The 17,601-nt window shown below is 37.4% G+C and overlaps 1 protein-coding gene across 1 annotated transcript in view; it reads right to left on the reverse strand.

Annotated features, from left to right (window-relative positions):
* LOC129283203 (protein SAND-like) overlaps nucleotides 1-15,499 on the reverse strand; it is a 33,028-nt gene extending 17,529 nt beyond the window's left edge. The window contains exons 1-8 of the mRNA XM_064113763.1: nucleotides 15,359-15,499; nucleotides 6,453-6,648; nucleotides 5,550-5,772; nucleotides 4,914-4,992; nucleotides 4,123-4,209; nucleotides 3,346-3,439; nucleotides 1,888-2,002; nucleotides 159-380 (exon numbers count right to left, since the gene is read on the reverse strand). Coding sequence (XP_063969833.1) covers nucleotides 159-380; nucleotides 1,888-2,002; nucleotides 3,346-3,439; nucleotides 4,123-4,209; nucleotides 4,914-4,992; nucleotides 5,550-5,772; nucleotides 6,453-6,648; nucleotides 15,359-15,426 — 1,084 coding nt within the window. The 5' untranslated portion in view covers nucleotides 15,427-15,499. The remainder of the gene's footprint in view (nucleotides 1-158; nucleotides 381-1,887; nucleotides 2,003-3,345; nucleotides 3,440-4,122; nucleotides 4,210-4,913; nucleotides 4,993-5,549; nucleotides 5,773-6,452; nucleotides 6,649-15,358) is intronic.
* Between the last annotated feature and the right edge of the window lie 2,102 nt (nucleotides 15,500-17,601).

Raw genomic sequence — 17,601 nt, forward strand, 5'->3', positions numbered from 1 at the left:
ATTACAAGAATCTTTGTATGAGTTGTATAATACATAATCAATCACTTATGCGACATCACATAATCCTATAATCTTTGATGGATTTTCACTGAATTGTCAATTTTTCTGTTTCTATTATTTTTCCACTCTCACCAAGACCATACCCCATGTCCACTAACCTGCTGGATGTAGGATATATTTCTTCATTCGAACTAGTGTGACTAACTGGTTGTCGGCTATGAGGATGGCAAAGACCAAATCTTTGACCTTGGCGCTGTGCATGGCGCTACCGATCATATCACGTATCGTGCTGTCTAGCGGTAGGCATCTGATAGCGGTGAGGAGGAAACACGGATCGTGGTCCATCAATTGTATTAGGTTATCCAGGAAGATCTCGGTACCTGATATAAACACGAGAAAAGAAATGGGTGCTGGTTGATTTTTATTTCAATGATAGACGATTATCGCCAGCAAAATATCCCAGATAATACAACATATCGCCAAATCTGAAAATTCATCATATATATATGTTCATTATGAGCTGCAATTCCGTGAGAGCATGGAAGGAGGAAATGAAAGTAATGCGTTAATCAAAGCTTGTCCATAAAAAGCAAGCATTTGGGTACCAACTAATGAAGTTCTGAGTTGGTTTAAAGCAATATTAGCAGCATTTTGGTCAATAATTAGTGATTAACTTTTCATAATCAACAACATTTTGTTCATATCTTGTCTTTGCAATATATCAACATAATCATTAAACCATTATTATATATTAAATATTTTTTTTAATATCACCCAGCACTAGAAGAGATTGTGAATCTATGAGGGAGAACGAGATTGAAATAATCGAACAGAAAAAGAAACAGAATGATGGCAACCACCAAAGCCGACTCACACCCCCCCCCTCCCTAAAGATCTTGGCTGTCAACTCAACATGAATGCTTCACATTTTACAATCAGAGCTGCCAATTATGATATTTATCTTTCTGGGAGAATTTACTGAGGAAGGAGGGAAAACTTTATCAATTACACACAATCCAATGAAACAAAGCAATGTATGAATCAGGGATTTGTTAAAAATCTGCAGTTTTTCACTTGAAAATCAGTCAATTTTCAGGGAGTCTCCTGGACAATCAGAGAGACTTGGCAGCCCTGTGTAACCTACAAAACTGGAAGTCAAACTCCCTGAAATGTCTCATAATGCACGTGTGTAATCGAGTGTTTCTTAAAGACCAATGAGGTGTGATTATTTACCTCATGTCACCATTGACCATTGCCGGCCGCACTTAAATCGTGTTACCCTGACAGAGTGCTAACAGTAAGCCAAGTCACATCTTTTGGATTCTTGAGTCAAAACATTTATTTCAATATGAGAGTAATGCATTGATGTAACATTAGGCATCGCTGCCACATTACGAATTGTAACAGGGCTTCTATTCGTGCATTGTTGGCGCTAACCTCAAACCTCTACGTGAACTCAGAACTTCCCCATAAATTTTGGATTACAAATGCACACCGCAACGCCCAACATAATGCCCTACTTTATTATTCTAATTTATGCCTAAAATCAAAGGTTCGCACTAATTTACTCAACATCATCTCCCACAGGCTATTTCTTGTTTGCAGACTCTTTGTCGAATTCTTATCAAACACACGTACAAAACAAGTCACATGAAGCTAAGCAATACATGTATATCATTGCTCTGAACATTTGACCGCACATATTGATACCATCAATAAAAAAATAGCCCTACCATAATGCACTATGTTGTAGATTTAATAGCAAATGAAGAGCGGTGCTTTGGAGTGAGGGATTTGAACCCTGAAATTGAGCTTCAAAGTCAGGGAACTGATCACCAGACCCAAAACACCAAAGGTTATGATACAGACCACTACTTGAGTCCTTACCTCCTAAAAGCTTTCGTAGATCATAATTATCTCTCTTCTTGAATATACTACTTATTCGTGAGTAGGTTAAAACGCTGATTATATGGTTGTAAACATAGGTCAGCTGCATCAGTAACTGTGAAGAGAAGAAGAATTCCAATAGTTATATTATATTGGATGGCTCAGAATAGGATGCTTTGGCCCACGTCTTCAAAACAGTTGCGATTGATCCGATCAACCACGACTGGGGAGAGAAGAAGAATTCCAATAGTTATATTATATTGGATGGCTCAGAATAGGATGCTTTGGCCCACGTCTACAAAAGAGCTGCGATTGATCCGATCAACCACGACTGTGAAGAGAAGAAGAATTCCAATATTTATATTATATTGGATGGCTCATAATGGGATGCTTTGGCCCCATCTTCAAAAGAGTTGCGATTGATCCGATCAACCATGACTGTGGAGAGCAAGCAACGCCAACATCTAAAATGCTTGCTTGTTCAAAATGTTTCCAAGATATAATGTACACTTGCAGGGTTCCCACAGAAATTGGAAAACAGAATTCCATGACTTCCCGTGACGTCCCGGAATTATGTAGAATTTGGGAGGTCACAAAACTGGGAAAAATGAAAATCATGAACACCAATTATAATAGCAGAGTATGATCACAGAGTATGAGAGTTGCGAGACATGACAAACTGGAAAGCTGCCATGGCCAAGAGGTAAATGCAATTCCCAGACTTTCCATGACTGTGGGAACCCTGACTCATCGTTTATAATTCAGGGTGCTCTCTTTGCTTACAAAGAACATTGTGCAAATCTTTTTGTAGGAAAAATTACGACAATGACAGATTTCAATATACTTGAGGTTGATTGGATTAATCGGAACTCTAAAGACGATACAAGGATACATTCCAAAAGGAAATATTACATGACTCATTGACAAGTACAATGTTGGCCAGGCCCTTGTGAATGTTTTTGGCATCCCAAATAATTATCATCTTACCAATCATTCATTATTCATTAGATCTGGCAATACAGTACAATACTGTACCCAAGTGTTGCATAATAAACCTAAGGGGAATTCGCTAGATTTCAGCAGAAGTGCAAACAACAATAAATCTATGATTTTGGGATATAAACATAATTTTTATTGAATTTGTACATGAAATCATGCTTTTGAGCAATTTTGGGTCTGACACTCACTTTAATCCTGTGAATCAGAAATTCAATATCACGAGTTGCACAATTTTTTTTTATTTTTAAAGTACTGAAACACTGTTTTGATGGCTTCTTATGCTGCTGACATATTACTCCAAATGTAAACATGGGGCCATTATCCCCCCCCCCCCCCGGTGGTATTATGATAACGACTGATTGCCTTTTTATATAGCGACCATTAGAAGAGTTATTAGATAGAGCTATAAGTAGGAGAATAAGAACATAATAGATAAACTGCAAACAAACTGAATCCTACCTGTTGTTGGGATTCATTGGTTTTAGACACAGCTACAAGTATTAGAGGTTGCCGTAATAAGAACACATACAGATGATTACCGGCTCGAAATGACCTGAAAAAAGAATAACAATTTGAGCGAGAAATTATGTTTGTGTGCAACAAAATAATGAAAAGATGTAAACAAATCCTGCAGAAAGCAAGACCGCTCTACACAGATTTTGGTGCAAAGTCACTTGGAAAGACATGCCTGGTGTTCACTCACCTGGTGAAATGTCGCAACACAGAAAATTGTATGTTTCTTGTTTTGCAATTTTCCCCATTTCCAGTTAAACATTCACAACTGATCATGAGTCTTTCAGATGTCTTTGTATGGTCTATCAAGGGTCTTGGTATGGTCTATCAGAGGACTGCCCGTAGTCTTTCAATGATCTTTCCAAGGTCTATGGTCTTCCAAAGGTCTTATACTTGACTTTCACTGGACATTAAATGGTCTTTCAATGTTCTATGGTCTTCCAGTGGTCTTGGAGTAGTTCTTCATTGGTCTGTAAGTGACCTTTCTACTGTCTTTGAGTTATCTACAGTGACCTTACTATGGTCTTTCAGTGGCCTCTCTATTGCCACTCAGTAGTCTTTCAATGGTCTTTCAGTTGATGTTGGTCATTCAATGGTCTTTTAATAAACTTTCCCTGGACTGACAATAGTCTTTGACTGGTCAATATATGATCTTCCAGTATCTTTCTATTGTCTTTCAGTGGCCTTTCAATGTTTTTTCAATGGTTTATAGTGATCACATACCTGAGAGTATCCTTTTCCAGTTGTACGAACGAAACCAATGTCAGCATCACACCCATCAGAGGATTCAATTTGTCTTCTTTTCCATACCTAAAAAACAAAGAAAGGTTTATGCAATGGGACTAAGATATTTTCAATTCATTCAGCTACATGTAATAATGAAATAGTTATCCAGCTTTGTTAAAAAAGAAATCCATCCTTCTTTCTCAGTTGATGTGGAAGAGGTTCATCATGGTGAAGGATTGAGTAGAATAACCAGTTGTCTCATGATTTTTTAAATGTAGCTTTCCAACTACGTTTGATACATTTTGAGACAACTGGTTAATTCCTTCTACTCAATTCTTTCTCAGTTGTTTCCAACAACCATAATCATACAACCAATAATTTAAGGCTAACCTCAACTGAGCAGTGAATAATGATTTCAACAGAGCCTTCAAACTTCAGTCTAACACTTTCCATACCACCAAATTAGTTTATGGAGATCAATTGAAATCGGACATAGTTTTATCCTGTGAAAATATTGGAATCTAGCCTAAAACAGATGGATGATATGGGGACAGGTATAATAATAAAATAAACACTACTAAAAATAATAACAATAGGAGTTGAAATAATAACAAAAATAATAAATGATAATAATAATAAAATACAAATGTCATATTTCCCCAGGGTAACCACATCAGTTCTGAAAACCGGACCCTAAATCATTTCAGACCATTTCAACAACTGGAATTTATAGTTACTTAAATTAAACACATTTTGTTTCCTGGAAGAAAGGAAATCTACAAACTTACCTAGAATAAATAGGCTTGCCAGCATCACTGAAAACGAACACATGCTTCTTCTGTTGCCTCCATTCAGTGGTGCAAATATCTGGGAAAATATAAATTTACAGCAATTACATGTATTAATCAAACAAAATGATTAATTAAAGATGTCTTTAGCTTTTGTAAAAAGGTCAGGAATATGAACTTGATATACTCATCTCCTACTCAATTTTCTACCCCTTTATTCACATCCTCCTGCCCCCCCCCTGTTCCTGTTCTTCTACTTTGATTTAAACTTCCTCGTCTGCTTCAATGTTTGTTTGTTCCTCTCCAGCCTCTTCCTTTGTCTTCTACTTTCTCCTTGTTCTTCTTTCTTTTTTTCTTATTTTTTTCCTTCATCTTATTCTTTTTTTTTATTCTTTGTTGTCCTCTCATTCTTCTTCCTCTCCTCCTTATCCTCCCTCTCTCTCTATTTCTCATGTTTAACTACCTACCTTCTACCACTTGCCCTCTATCTAGCCCTCTCCCTCTTTTTCTCTGTCTCTCTTTGCCTCTCTCTCCTATCTACCTTCAACCACTTGCAACTCTATCTATCCCTCTCTCTCCGCCTCTTTCTTTATTCGTCTCTCCATCTCTCCTATTTTATCCTATCTAACTACTTACCTTCGACCACTTGCCCTCTCTCTGTGTGCTGGACCTTATCTACCATGCTCCCGGATCGTATCCTCATTTCTTCTTCCTCAGATGCGGCCGGTGTCGAAGATTCTGCTTCACTGTTCAGCTCATTCTCTTGTACTCTCTCATTGGTTTCTTGGCTCATTGAGAGTTCATTGACCTCTGCTATTAGTTCGTTGACCCTGTCGACGCCATCAGCACAATCTCCGGGCTATGGAAACAATATACAGAATTTCCAGGTGAGTCTTCATACAGTTTGTATTACCGATTGCATTCATTTAGCATCACAAAATAATTCAAAGGCGCTTCAAACTTTGCAACATCTTTCCAAAAGGAATTTGAACAGAAAGATGATGAATAAGGGCCAAAACACATTTTCAATGTCTTTAATTTCTCCCAAAAAAGTATGGTAAAAATAGCTGACCGGAAATTTTGTAAAATTTTCCAGTGTTTCCACAGGAAACACAAGTTCAATAATACTATACCGAAAATATTTCACATGCGAAGAGGGGTGCGATCAGAAGCTGATATTGTAAGAAAATAAACACAACAATATCGGCAAAAAATTTACATCTTTATTAGAGAAGTAGAGTCAATTCAGCTTCTCATGGTCTTCAAGTATCCTGAGCCACATTGTAGATCACCAGTGAACATTAAACATATCCAAAACTGTACACGCTTGAACATTTTTTTGGTGTGCATACAGGTGTAGGCCTACATGTACATTATGATTTTTTCTTTTTTTGTGCATGTAGATTTATAAACTTATGCATAGAAAAATATCATGTTATGTTATGTCATGTTCCATTACATGGTCAAAAGATATTTTTAAATATGCTGCCATGTAAAGACAATTTCAAAAGCTTAATAGTAATACCACTATTGACTTACTGGAACTTCGTCAAAGACTTCGGATTCAAGATTTATCAATTCTCCTACTGGCACTGATGGTGGAAGAACATCATCATTCTCAACTATCTCAGCAATGGTTCCACTTTTTAGTCTTCTTTTCACTTGGCTATCATCCACACTCAGATCGTAGTCTAGTTCTTCATAAGAATCTCCAGCAACCAACATCGAATGTTGACTGCAAAATGAAGAGATAAAATATCAGTCTTTCATTACTGCTCCACAGGAACCATGTTTAATACAAACAAAATTGTGGGAAAACTTGAAGTAAAGATAAAGCTTACTAATTCTTTCAAGCTTTTCAAGGGCTGTGGGTGAATTCTCATCCTAAATGCAGCTAAAGGCCTGGAAAAACTAAAAATTTAAAAACAAATTTAAATTTTGATTGTAAACAATTTTTATTAATAATTATTCACAATAAAAATTTAAATTCTATTACAGCTATTTGTTAAATAATAATTTTTATCTATAAAAAATTCTTCAAAACGGCATTTCGTAACACCGCTCATTGAAGCTACATCATGATATAATAAAAAAGCGGTTCAAGGGTCACTCAAGCCTATATTGACATTGTATTTTAATTTGCAGTGTTTACACAATTACGAATGGATACAAGAGATCGGTCTGGTAAGAAACCTCACTTTTTTTTTTTTTTTGCGTGCGAAATGCTCATACCTTTATACGCATTAAGTTAGGTGTATAAAGGTAGATCTAGGCCAATGTAATTATTTAAAAAAATTGGTTTAAAATTTTTAATGCAATTGGCTAGGTAGAACAAAAAAAACGAAACATTTCTACTAAAAAGCAATAGCTTAATAGGTTCTTTATTAGCATTATTGTCAAAGACATTGCTGAAAACTTACCTCAAAATTTCCTAAATAGTGAAAAATAAGGCTTAACGTTACATGTAAATACTCCATAAAATGTGCCTGGAAATACATGTAGCATTTTGGCCCATCCCAGGCTTTACTGTGTGGGATATTGGCTAAAAATAGGCATTTTATAGTCTTTATGCTGACCTAGACTGTTTGAGCCTCTGCGCATGAGCCGTGGTGTGGAAACATGTTGACTTAGATAATCAACTTGGCTGCCAGAAAATGTGAAGATGTCGCTACATTTAACTAGATCTAGGTCTACATTGTTCACTCAAAATCTGAAATGAAAATTTGAGGCCAATTCACCTATCTTGGTGAATTTTGACTTTTTTGGCACATGTCTACAGCACAAATCTGGTGCCATTGCCTACCCTGAATTGGCAGTTGCAATGTCATGAATGTTCAGATGTTAAAGGGAATTCCCACTCACACATATTGCGAGGTTAGTATATATACTATACTAACCTCGCACTACCAATGTGTTTACGTAATAGATTTTAGAGTTGTCGGTTAACATCACTTCATAACGCGAATGATGTTAGCCGAAACTCATTCCGCTACTCACCAGGGCTTTTTCTGGTGAAAAGCATTCCATTTTCAAAAGAGCAAAATCGCTTACCTCGGCCTGGAAAATGGCTTCGCATGTCTGTTCCACGGAAATAAAAAGAAGGTCGTTGGTGGCGCTAATACAATTCACAACCTTAATTTAGCTTGTCGGTATTTTAAAAACTATATTCTTGATTCATTGTATGCGCAATTGCAATGATTGTTTGATAAAATAGAGACAGCAATAAATGCAATAACTTTAAAAAAGTACTTTTTATATTATTTTTGCTGACGATAATACTTTTTGGAAAATATTCAAAGCAATGACAAATTAACAAAAAAATATAGAAAATTCTACGTACATGTACCTTGAACGAAGCCCCGCAGGTGCTACCGTTTGTTTGTCAATTAACGTTCCACCAAAGTCTTTACAGTAAAAAGATTGGACACTTTGCCGACTTCGCGTAACGCTTTGCATCGATTTACGTGTAAGATAGTTTTTGTGCCTAGTCTTTCCCTTGTAGTGTCTTTGATATGATGATAAATCGCACGCCCTCTTTAGGCCATTACTCACAGATGATCTTGTCGCCATATTTCCGTCTTTGTTCGTAGCCTAGTAATACTAATACTTGCATTAGCCAATAAATATATTTTATAATATTCATTGGCAATGCAAGTATTTTACAATTCATGATATTTATCTGCCGATTGAAGTATTAAAAAAAAAAAATTAAATTGGCACTGCTCATAAAAGTCATATCTTCGCCCTCTCTTATACGCGTCTTAGTCTAGGACTTAGAGAGTTAGAGACTTAGGCTACGGAGAAAGACGGAAATATGGCGACAAGATCATCTGTGAGTATCTGCTCATCTTCTTATATGATTTTTCTTAATTTTGGTATTATTTTTCGTGTAAAAATAAGGTTATAATTGCCTAATGGGAGGAAATGAACTTCTTTTCCATTTACAAAATTGTGTGATCACTGAGTGAGTGATAAGTTAAGTTAAACATGTTAAATCAAGTATTTTTGGAGCAAAACATTGTTGTCTCCAAAATACTTGGTGCGTGTGGGCCTATGCTTTGCCGTACCTGGCTTCATGGGGAGTAAACCTACGTATAGTAGAAATCTTTTTACTCCCCAGAAGCCTCCAGGCTAATCAGACTGAGAGTCAGAGACATCATTCATGATTAGCCGGGCCGGGCCGCGAATATTTTTTCCGTACATGGAAACGCTATGGTACATGAATTATTCATAAGTTGAGCTAAAAATCTGAAGTGCGCAGGCGCATGGACTTCCCTAAATAGTTCTATAGCATCAATTTGTACATGAACGAATGGACGAGCACACTCTTGTACATAAATGAATGGTCTCCATCTCCCCGCTTTCTGAAGTTTCGATTTCTCTCTTCCCCTCTCTCTTGCAATCTCTCTTCCTTCCTCTCTCTTAGCACACTCTCTGCGTTATGAATCATGAATGACTTGACTCGCATAATGTTCTCGCAACCCCCTCCCATCTAAATCTCTGTTCCTTACTGAACATGTCAGCCAAGTTCTCCCTCTCTGTTGCTCTCTCTCTCTCCCCTCTCTCTATTGATTTGGCCTATAACTTTTAGAAATACATTGATGCCTATCAGTGGCGTACCTAGGATTTTCCACAGGGGGGGGGGGGGGGCAAAACTGTCTGCCAAAAAAATTGACAAGCAAAAAAAAAAAAAAAGGTCTTCAATCACAAATGAAGGATTTCGTGCCAGAAAAAAATTTGACAAGCAAAAAAAAAGGGGGGGGGGGGCAAAAAATGTATTTCAAGCTCGTCAGGGGGGGGCAGGGATACGTCCTTTGCATGGGTTGTGGCTCGTCAGGGGGGGGCAGACTGCCCCCTCTGCCCCCCCCCCCCTTGGTTAAAATCTGTCCAAATTGGGTAATAAATTTGTTCAGTTGGATATAATAATTGCCCAGAATATATATTTTATTACCCAACACAGTGAACAGTATATGCTGCTCAACATTTCAAGTGTGTATGGTGAGAGAGGAAAGACAAAACATGAGTTAGACAGGAGAGACCAAATTGCTATAGGGCGTTATCTCAGAACCTATCAGTTAATGAAACTTGATAATATGTCTTATTTCGTCTATGCCGGTAGAAATTATGTTATTTGTTGGACCAAAATAAGAAAAAAAAAATCAGAATTTAATCATTTATTTTTATTTTTGAAAATATCTTTATACAGGATAACAAGCTCAAAATAATTGTTTTTCAGCATGGACCTGTTAACATGAAATTACAATATATACATATTTTGTATGAATTATTGCAAAACCATCTATTGCACAAATTGAATGCTTAAGATATTGCATACAAACATTTTGGAGCTATTTGCCAGATAGAATTCATGAAGATATAATCCTAAAAAAATGGCAAGGCTTGCAATCATCATCTGACCATATCGATATTAAAAATGATGAAAAGTGTAAAGTTACTTTTTGTCAAAGACCGAGTGAGGAATTAAAGGATTCTGAATAGTTACCCCCAAAATGATAATGAACTTGCGACTTTTTATGATTAAAAATATATTGGACATTATTATATTGCGTAACATGAAAAAGGTCCATCATAATAGACCCAATTTAGAGCCGATATGGATTGTTTTTTTTTTTTTTTTTTTTTTTTTTTTGGGGGGGGGTGTTTCTTAAAGTTAATTTTGTTTTAGTTTTATTAAAGTAGGCTTACTAAGTGTATTAAAAATGATGAAAAGTGTAAAGTTACTTTTTGTCAAAGACCGAGTGAGGAATTAAAGGATTCTGAATAGTTACCCCCAAAATGATAATGAACTTGCGACTTTTTATGATTAAAAATATATTGGACATTATTATATTGCGTAACATGAAAAAGGTCCATCATAATAGACCCAATTGAGAGCCGATATGGATTGTTTTTTTTTTTTTTTTTTTTTTTTTTTGGGGGGGGTGTTTCTTAAAGTTTATTTTGTTTTAGTTTTATTAAAGTAGGCTTACTAGGTGTATCCTTTAGAAAGGGAAGGCTATATCTGTCCCTGTTGTTAAACTTTTTTGATTTTGGTTTAGCTCTTGGATATAACCAACCACTTTATCAGTAAAACAACAATCAGTGGCGGCACCAAGTGGGGGGGGGGGGCATTTGCCCCCAGTCAAGATCATTGCCCCCACATAAAATTTTGAAAACTGAAGAAAGAAATGAAGTAAATGCTATCATAAACATCCTACTCAAGCTATAAAGTGCTCCAAGGCAACATTTGTTTACTCTTCAAATAATGAAATTTTGTCATCATGCCACTGTTAGCTCCCAATAAATTTTTCAGGTCATTATATAAAATTCAAAATTTTGTCGCGCTTCGCGCTCGCAGTGGCTGTTGATTGAGATGAATAAATGCGCTCAATAGGATAACATGGGACTTTAAAATCAAGTTTTCAAGTCAATTTGCACAAATTCTTCTTCTAGAGATTCAAGTTTTCATTATTTGTTTAAGCAAGATATACGCATCCTGCATGCATGTTCATATATTAAAAACAAATTGCTGAATGTCAAACTTTTTCATCTACGCGCTCGCATCCATTGTTTAGTGAGATACCCATCCTGTTCATCATTTTACAAAAAAAGTGCTTAAATAACGTTAAGTTATCACATCAGGATGGGGTTTTTTTTAGCTAGCGCTTTACACTCGCATTATATATTGGAGAGATATCATCTTTACAGTTCTTAACAGGTCCATTTCCCAGTCAGTAGCGCCTATATTAGAAATGTTAGCTCGTGCTTCGCCCTCGCGATTTTGTGAAATAGGCAAAAAAAAAATCATGTCCGCCTTTGCCCCCCCCCCCCTCCCCCATTTGAAAATCCTGGTGCCTCTACTGGGAACAATAATTTCTTCAATTAGTCAGCAGATAGTCAGTAGGGGGCCTACATGTGAAACCACCCCCCCTCCCACATGCCCCCAAGAATGAAAATACATCCCTACATTACAATACAATTTTATTAGTAGTGCACCATTATTTTAATTTTTTGGCTATCATCCTTATTCTTCTTCTTAATTGTTATCATTATTATTAATATTGTTATTATTATTAATGTTATTATTATTAGTAGTAGTAGTATCATTATATTATTATTATTATTATCATTATAATCATCAAGTCCTGTTTATCCAGGGTATATAGCCTGCAGACTGTTCACTCAGAGGGCCCTGTTACATGTCCACAAATACAAAAAGCAAAGGACAACAAAAAATGGAACGATGCAAAAAAGAAAATAGGCCTATAAAAACATATTGTAAGTTTTCAAAAAGACAAAATAAAAATCACGAAGACAACTTATAATTTTCATTAAAAAGACCAAATCTCATGGTAGCACTTGGAGCTAGGGTTGACAAATTATTAAACTATACGTCTTGTAAAAGCAAAATGAATGAAAAGAGCTTCATACATGGAAGATTACACGACTTAAACTGCATGCAAGTATAGCGTATAATATTATGCGAATTGTTTTGGTTTAGATTTGCACAAGAAACTTTTTATTGAATATGAAAAAAAAAATCGAACAACGTGATTGTGTAAACCAATTTAGCGATGGAAAATGATACTCAGAGTGCATGAGAAAGTTGCCTTTGAGACCCGTGGTTTTCTTGACAGCTGAGGAAAACTTCAGCTGTGCGAATATTTAGCTGTTATATCAATTAGTAAAGACTAGAGTATATCGACAAATTTGAGCGGGGAGCGAGGGTGGGTGGAGGGAAAATGCGAGATGGGATAGAAGGGGAGAGATTTATTGCAAGAGGGAAATTGAGAGAAACAGATAGGAGTGCAAGAAGGGGGGGGGGGGGAGTGAAACTAGAGGGAGGAGGGGGTGGCAAGGACATTATGCGAGTCCAATCATCAGTCATGGTTCATAAAGAAACAGAGATGGAGAGAGGTGATTTCATGCAAGGGGGGAACGCAAAGAAAAAAAGAACTTGGCTAGAGATATAAGGAACAGAAATTTAGATGGAGGGGATGGCGAGGACATTCAGTGCGAGAGAGAGGAAGGGAGAGAGATTGCAAGAGAGAGGGGAAGAGAGAAATCGAAACTTCAGAAACAGGGGATTGGAATGGAGACCATTCATTTATGTACAAGAGTGTGCTCGTCCATTCGTTCATGTACAAATTGATGAAGCTATAGAACTATTTAGGGAAGTCCATGCGCCTGCGCACTTCAGATTTTTAGCTCAACTTATGAGTAATTCATGTACCATAGCGTTTCCATGTACGGAAAAAATATTCGCGGCCGGGCCGCGAATATTTTTTCCGTACATGGGAACGCTATTGCCGATGACCCTTTCTCAAGTTTCGATTTCTCTCTTCCCTTCTCTCTTGCAATCTCCCTTCCCCTCTCTGTCTGTAATAGCTCGCCTCTATGCTCTGTCTTACTTAGCACACGCCCTAGCTCTGTTTCTTTATGAATCATGAATGAATTGACTCGCCGTAATGTCCTTGTCACATCTGCAAATATCAGTGTTTCCCAGAGGGGGGGGGGGGACCAAAGAGAAAAGGAACTAAATTGGCCATCATAGAGAAAGAAACACTGATATTCGCAGATGGGGGTGACGAGGACATTACGGCGAGTCAATTCATTCATGATTCATAAAGAAACAGAGCTAGAGGCAGAGCATGTGCTAAGACATATGGAAGCAGGAGACCGTCAAAAACACGAATATACTTCGTGTCGTAATTCAATTTACTACACGACGTAAATAATACGTACTGTCAGTAGGGTGTCTGAAGCCACACTGGAAAGTGTCAGCATAAAACAGGATGATTTAGGGGAAAATATGGCACATTTTTTCGGGAAGTTCAGGCTACTAGAAAAATGTGATCTGAATTATTATCTTGTGTTTGGCATGTATGGACAGAGAAAATTCAGGGGCTTCTTTTGACAGTAAGGACAAGTCTATATGATCATTTTAAATAAGGATTTAGAGATAAATTGCAAACCCTTATTTTTGTGTGTGTTGAGATTGCCATTTCCCCATGCGTTTTCTATGGGAAAATGAAATTTCTGTTTTGCACAATTTTTTTTACTTTGTCGCAATTTTTCATTGTGATCTGGTTTCCAAATCTTTATAAAAATCATACCATCAGAAAGAGCATTAAAAAATCCTATTGGACTCTTTATGGACAAGTTTTTGGCATTAATAATAAATGTATTAACAGCTCTCGGAAGCTAAAAATTTGGATTTGTGTGTGTCCATTTCTTAACTACACAGTCTATGGCAGAGAAATGCTGAAAATTGACCTAATTTCATTCTTCTTTTTTGCAGCCAATAATTGGATTTTTTTCAAAAATGTTACATTTCTGTCAGTCTGAAGGTCATTTCTCTTCAAATTCACAAAGAAAATGTGATATTTTCTTGAAATAAGAAAAATAATTTTTTTCTCCAGACACCCTACTGTCAGTAGAGGCGCACGGTCAATATGGGAGACTCTCTCCAATAGGGGAGACAATCTCCCACATTGGAGACTTGCTTTGCGAAAGGACAAACGAAACAACACCAACAAAAGCATGATTTTTTCCACCCAAAATTTTGTCTCACTGAGGTCAGAAGCCCATTTGTTTTGTGTGTGATTGACAACAAAAATCCTTATCAAAACAAAAGTAGACGGTGAATTTTTAAAGTAGACGGTGAAAAGGGGTAATTTTTCATGAGGAATCTCCTTATCACATTTTTATTTGCCGCCAAGGTAATCCTTTTGCAGCAAATGTAAACAAAGGAAATTGGTCTCCAAAACTGGAGACTGTCTCTGAAATTGGATACCCAAATTCTTTACAAAAGTCTCTGATATTGGAGATAATCTCCCACATTGGAGAATGGAGACAGTCTCCAATATTGGCCGTGCGCCTCTACTGACTGTCAGACTGTAGTAATTCAAATTACTACACTACGTATTATTTACGTCGTGTAGTAAATTGATTTACGACACGACGTATATCCGTATTTTTGACGGTCTCCTGCTTCCATAAAGACAGGGCATACTTAGATAGTCATAGAGGCGAGCAATTACACAGACAGAGTCAGAGAGGGGAAGGGAGATTGCAAGAGAGAAGGGAAGAGAGAAATCGAAACTTGAGAAAGGGTCATCGGCAGTGCTCGTCCATTCGTTCATGTACAAATTGATGAAGCTAGAGAACTATCGCGAAGTCCATGCGTCTGCGCACTTCAGTTTGTTAGCTCAACTTATGAATAATTCATGCTCCATAGCGTTCCCATTGTAGGCCTAGGGCTAGGCCTACGGAAAAAATATTCGCGGCCGGGCCGGATTTTACACAACACAAAATCTTCCCCGCGGGACTACGGTAGAACGTACGCCCAGCTGTTCAACAAGTGTCCGTCAACAACTGCAGGAAAAGAATCCACCTTATTCAATCTAATTTTTCAACGAGCACAATCATCTAGCCCATCTCACCTTGCGCCTGGTTCCTCTCCTCGCAATACAACCGTCTCTTCCCCGACTGAAGTCGCTGCAGTAGCCATACTTTTCTTCCAACTTTGGTTATCATAACCGAAACAGCTCAATTGCACTCAAATTTCATGAAGTTAACGACCATTTTCGATATACAATACAGTATGGTATAGGTAGTGCCCACAAGGCAAATAAACCTGCAAAATCAAGGGCCATAAACTGGCATAAACTGCTTGCTTGGATTTTCTCTAACCATGCTAACCAACATTCGATGGCGTATTAGGCGGGGGGGGGGGGTAGGATCAGTCTGCCCCCCCCCCCTGGCGGAGGTCACCGGGGGAAACGGAAAAGTGGAGAAGAAAGAAAGAAATAAAAAAGGAAGGAAGGAATGAAAGAAAGAAAGCAAAAAGAAAGGGACTCAAAGAAAGAAGAAGGAATGAAAAAAAAAGAGGACAAATAAAATATGGAAAGCAAATAAAGGAGAAGAAAATGGGAAGAAATGAGATAGTGGGAAGCCTGAAAAGGCAAACGGACGGAAAGATGAAAAAGGAATAAAAGAAAAACACATGAGAAAAAATAAATCAAACCGAAATACTAATAGATGAGTAAAAAAGAGTGGGAAATAAATTTAGAGATGATAAAATGGAACTGTGGAATTTATGGCGAGAAATGGAAAGAAAAGAGGCAAGAAAAAATGTAAATGAGGTGGAATGGAATGAAGTAAAATGATAGGGGAAAAGCTTAAGAAAAAGTCCCCCCGCCCCGCAAAAAAAGGAAGTTCAGGCAGTAGAAGCTGCTGTTTTAGGACCTTTATTCTGTAGTGAACTTTTTTGTACAGCATGACAGTGGATTTCGCCTCTTTGTCACTTTGATCTCCTAGACTAGTAGGATCACTGATTTGCAGAATGATTTTTTTTTTTTTTGGGGGGGGGGGTAGAAACAATTTAGTTCTTGATGAACCTAACTCTAGATGTAGATTAGCCGGAATTGTAACTTGCGAGAAAACTTGAAGCATCTTATTTATACTCTAAAAGTCTCTATCATAGACTCTATGATTTTTTTTTTTTTAATTAATATTTTTGAGAAAAGTGTATGTCATAGATTCAACCATGTATAGTTCCGTGCAATCTGGGCAGGCTTTTTCCGCCCTTTCACGTTTGACAGAAATTTCACAATTTGGCCTTGGGAGAGGGGATCTTGAGTCAATGGGAGTGCATCTTCCTTCGGGATATATCTTCATCCGTCTGGGCATCTTCCCAAGTCATGGAGTCAGTGTCGGTAGATGATTCTCCCACTGAGGAAGATGGGGTCACTGATTTGCAGAAGGATTTTTTTTTTTTTTTTTTGGGGGGGGGGTAGAAACAATTAAGTTCTTGATGAACCTAACTCTAGATGTAGATTAGCCGGAATTGTAACTTGCGATAAAACTTGATGCATCTTATTTATACTCTAAAAGTCTCGATTATAGACTATGATTGTTTTTTTTTTTCATTTTTGAGAAAAGTGTATGTCATAGATTCCACATTCCTATTGCAGGAAGTTGTAAACTTTAAACGCTTCATACCTCAAAAAACGTCACATGTAGGCCTACTACTCTTGATGCCTTAAGTGACCTGTTCTATTACAGAGTCAGAGAGAAAGAATGAAATAAATAAATGAAAAGCCGAAATATATAGAATTGAAAGAGAAACAATATCAGGTCTTTTTTTTATACAAAATCCTGAACAAGTGATGATGGCACAATGTTGAAAACTTATTTGATGGAGATTTGCTGATTGAACCAACTATGACAGGGGACGCGGAACGGTTTTCAAAGTGGGGGGGGGGGGGGGGCTGACCATGCTAAAAACCACAATCATATGGTCATTTTTACGTTTTTGTACAAGGTTTTGGAAAAAAGTGGGGGGGGGGCTGAAGCCCCCCCCCCCCCCGGTTCCGCGGCCCCTGTATGATACAGTGTTGACAAAGTAAGATTGGTGGGACAGAAGAAGATGGTACAACGTTGGAATCTGGTTTGTTGCTGGGTTGTTTGCAAAGCATTGATGGCACTTCGTTGGATTTGTTTAAAATATGATGCTGGACCAACCAACGTTGCACCAACTCTGCCATACCTGCCTGATCTGGACATAATGATTTCAAGTTCAGTGTTGATATTTTGGTGTTGGTGTTAGGTCAATTTTTACACGATTATAACACGAAAATTCACTCACTAGTTGTCGTGATGTCAATAATGTGATCTGGATCAG

Source organism: Lytechinus pictus, chromosome 19 (genome assembly GCF_037042905.1).
Source record: "Lytechinus pictus isolate F3 Inbred chromosome 19, Lp3.0, whole genome shotgun sequence".
Lineage (NCBI taxonomy): Eukaryota > Metazoa > Echinodermata > Echinoidea > Temnopleuroida > Toxopneustidae > Lytechinus > Lytechinus pictus.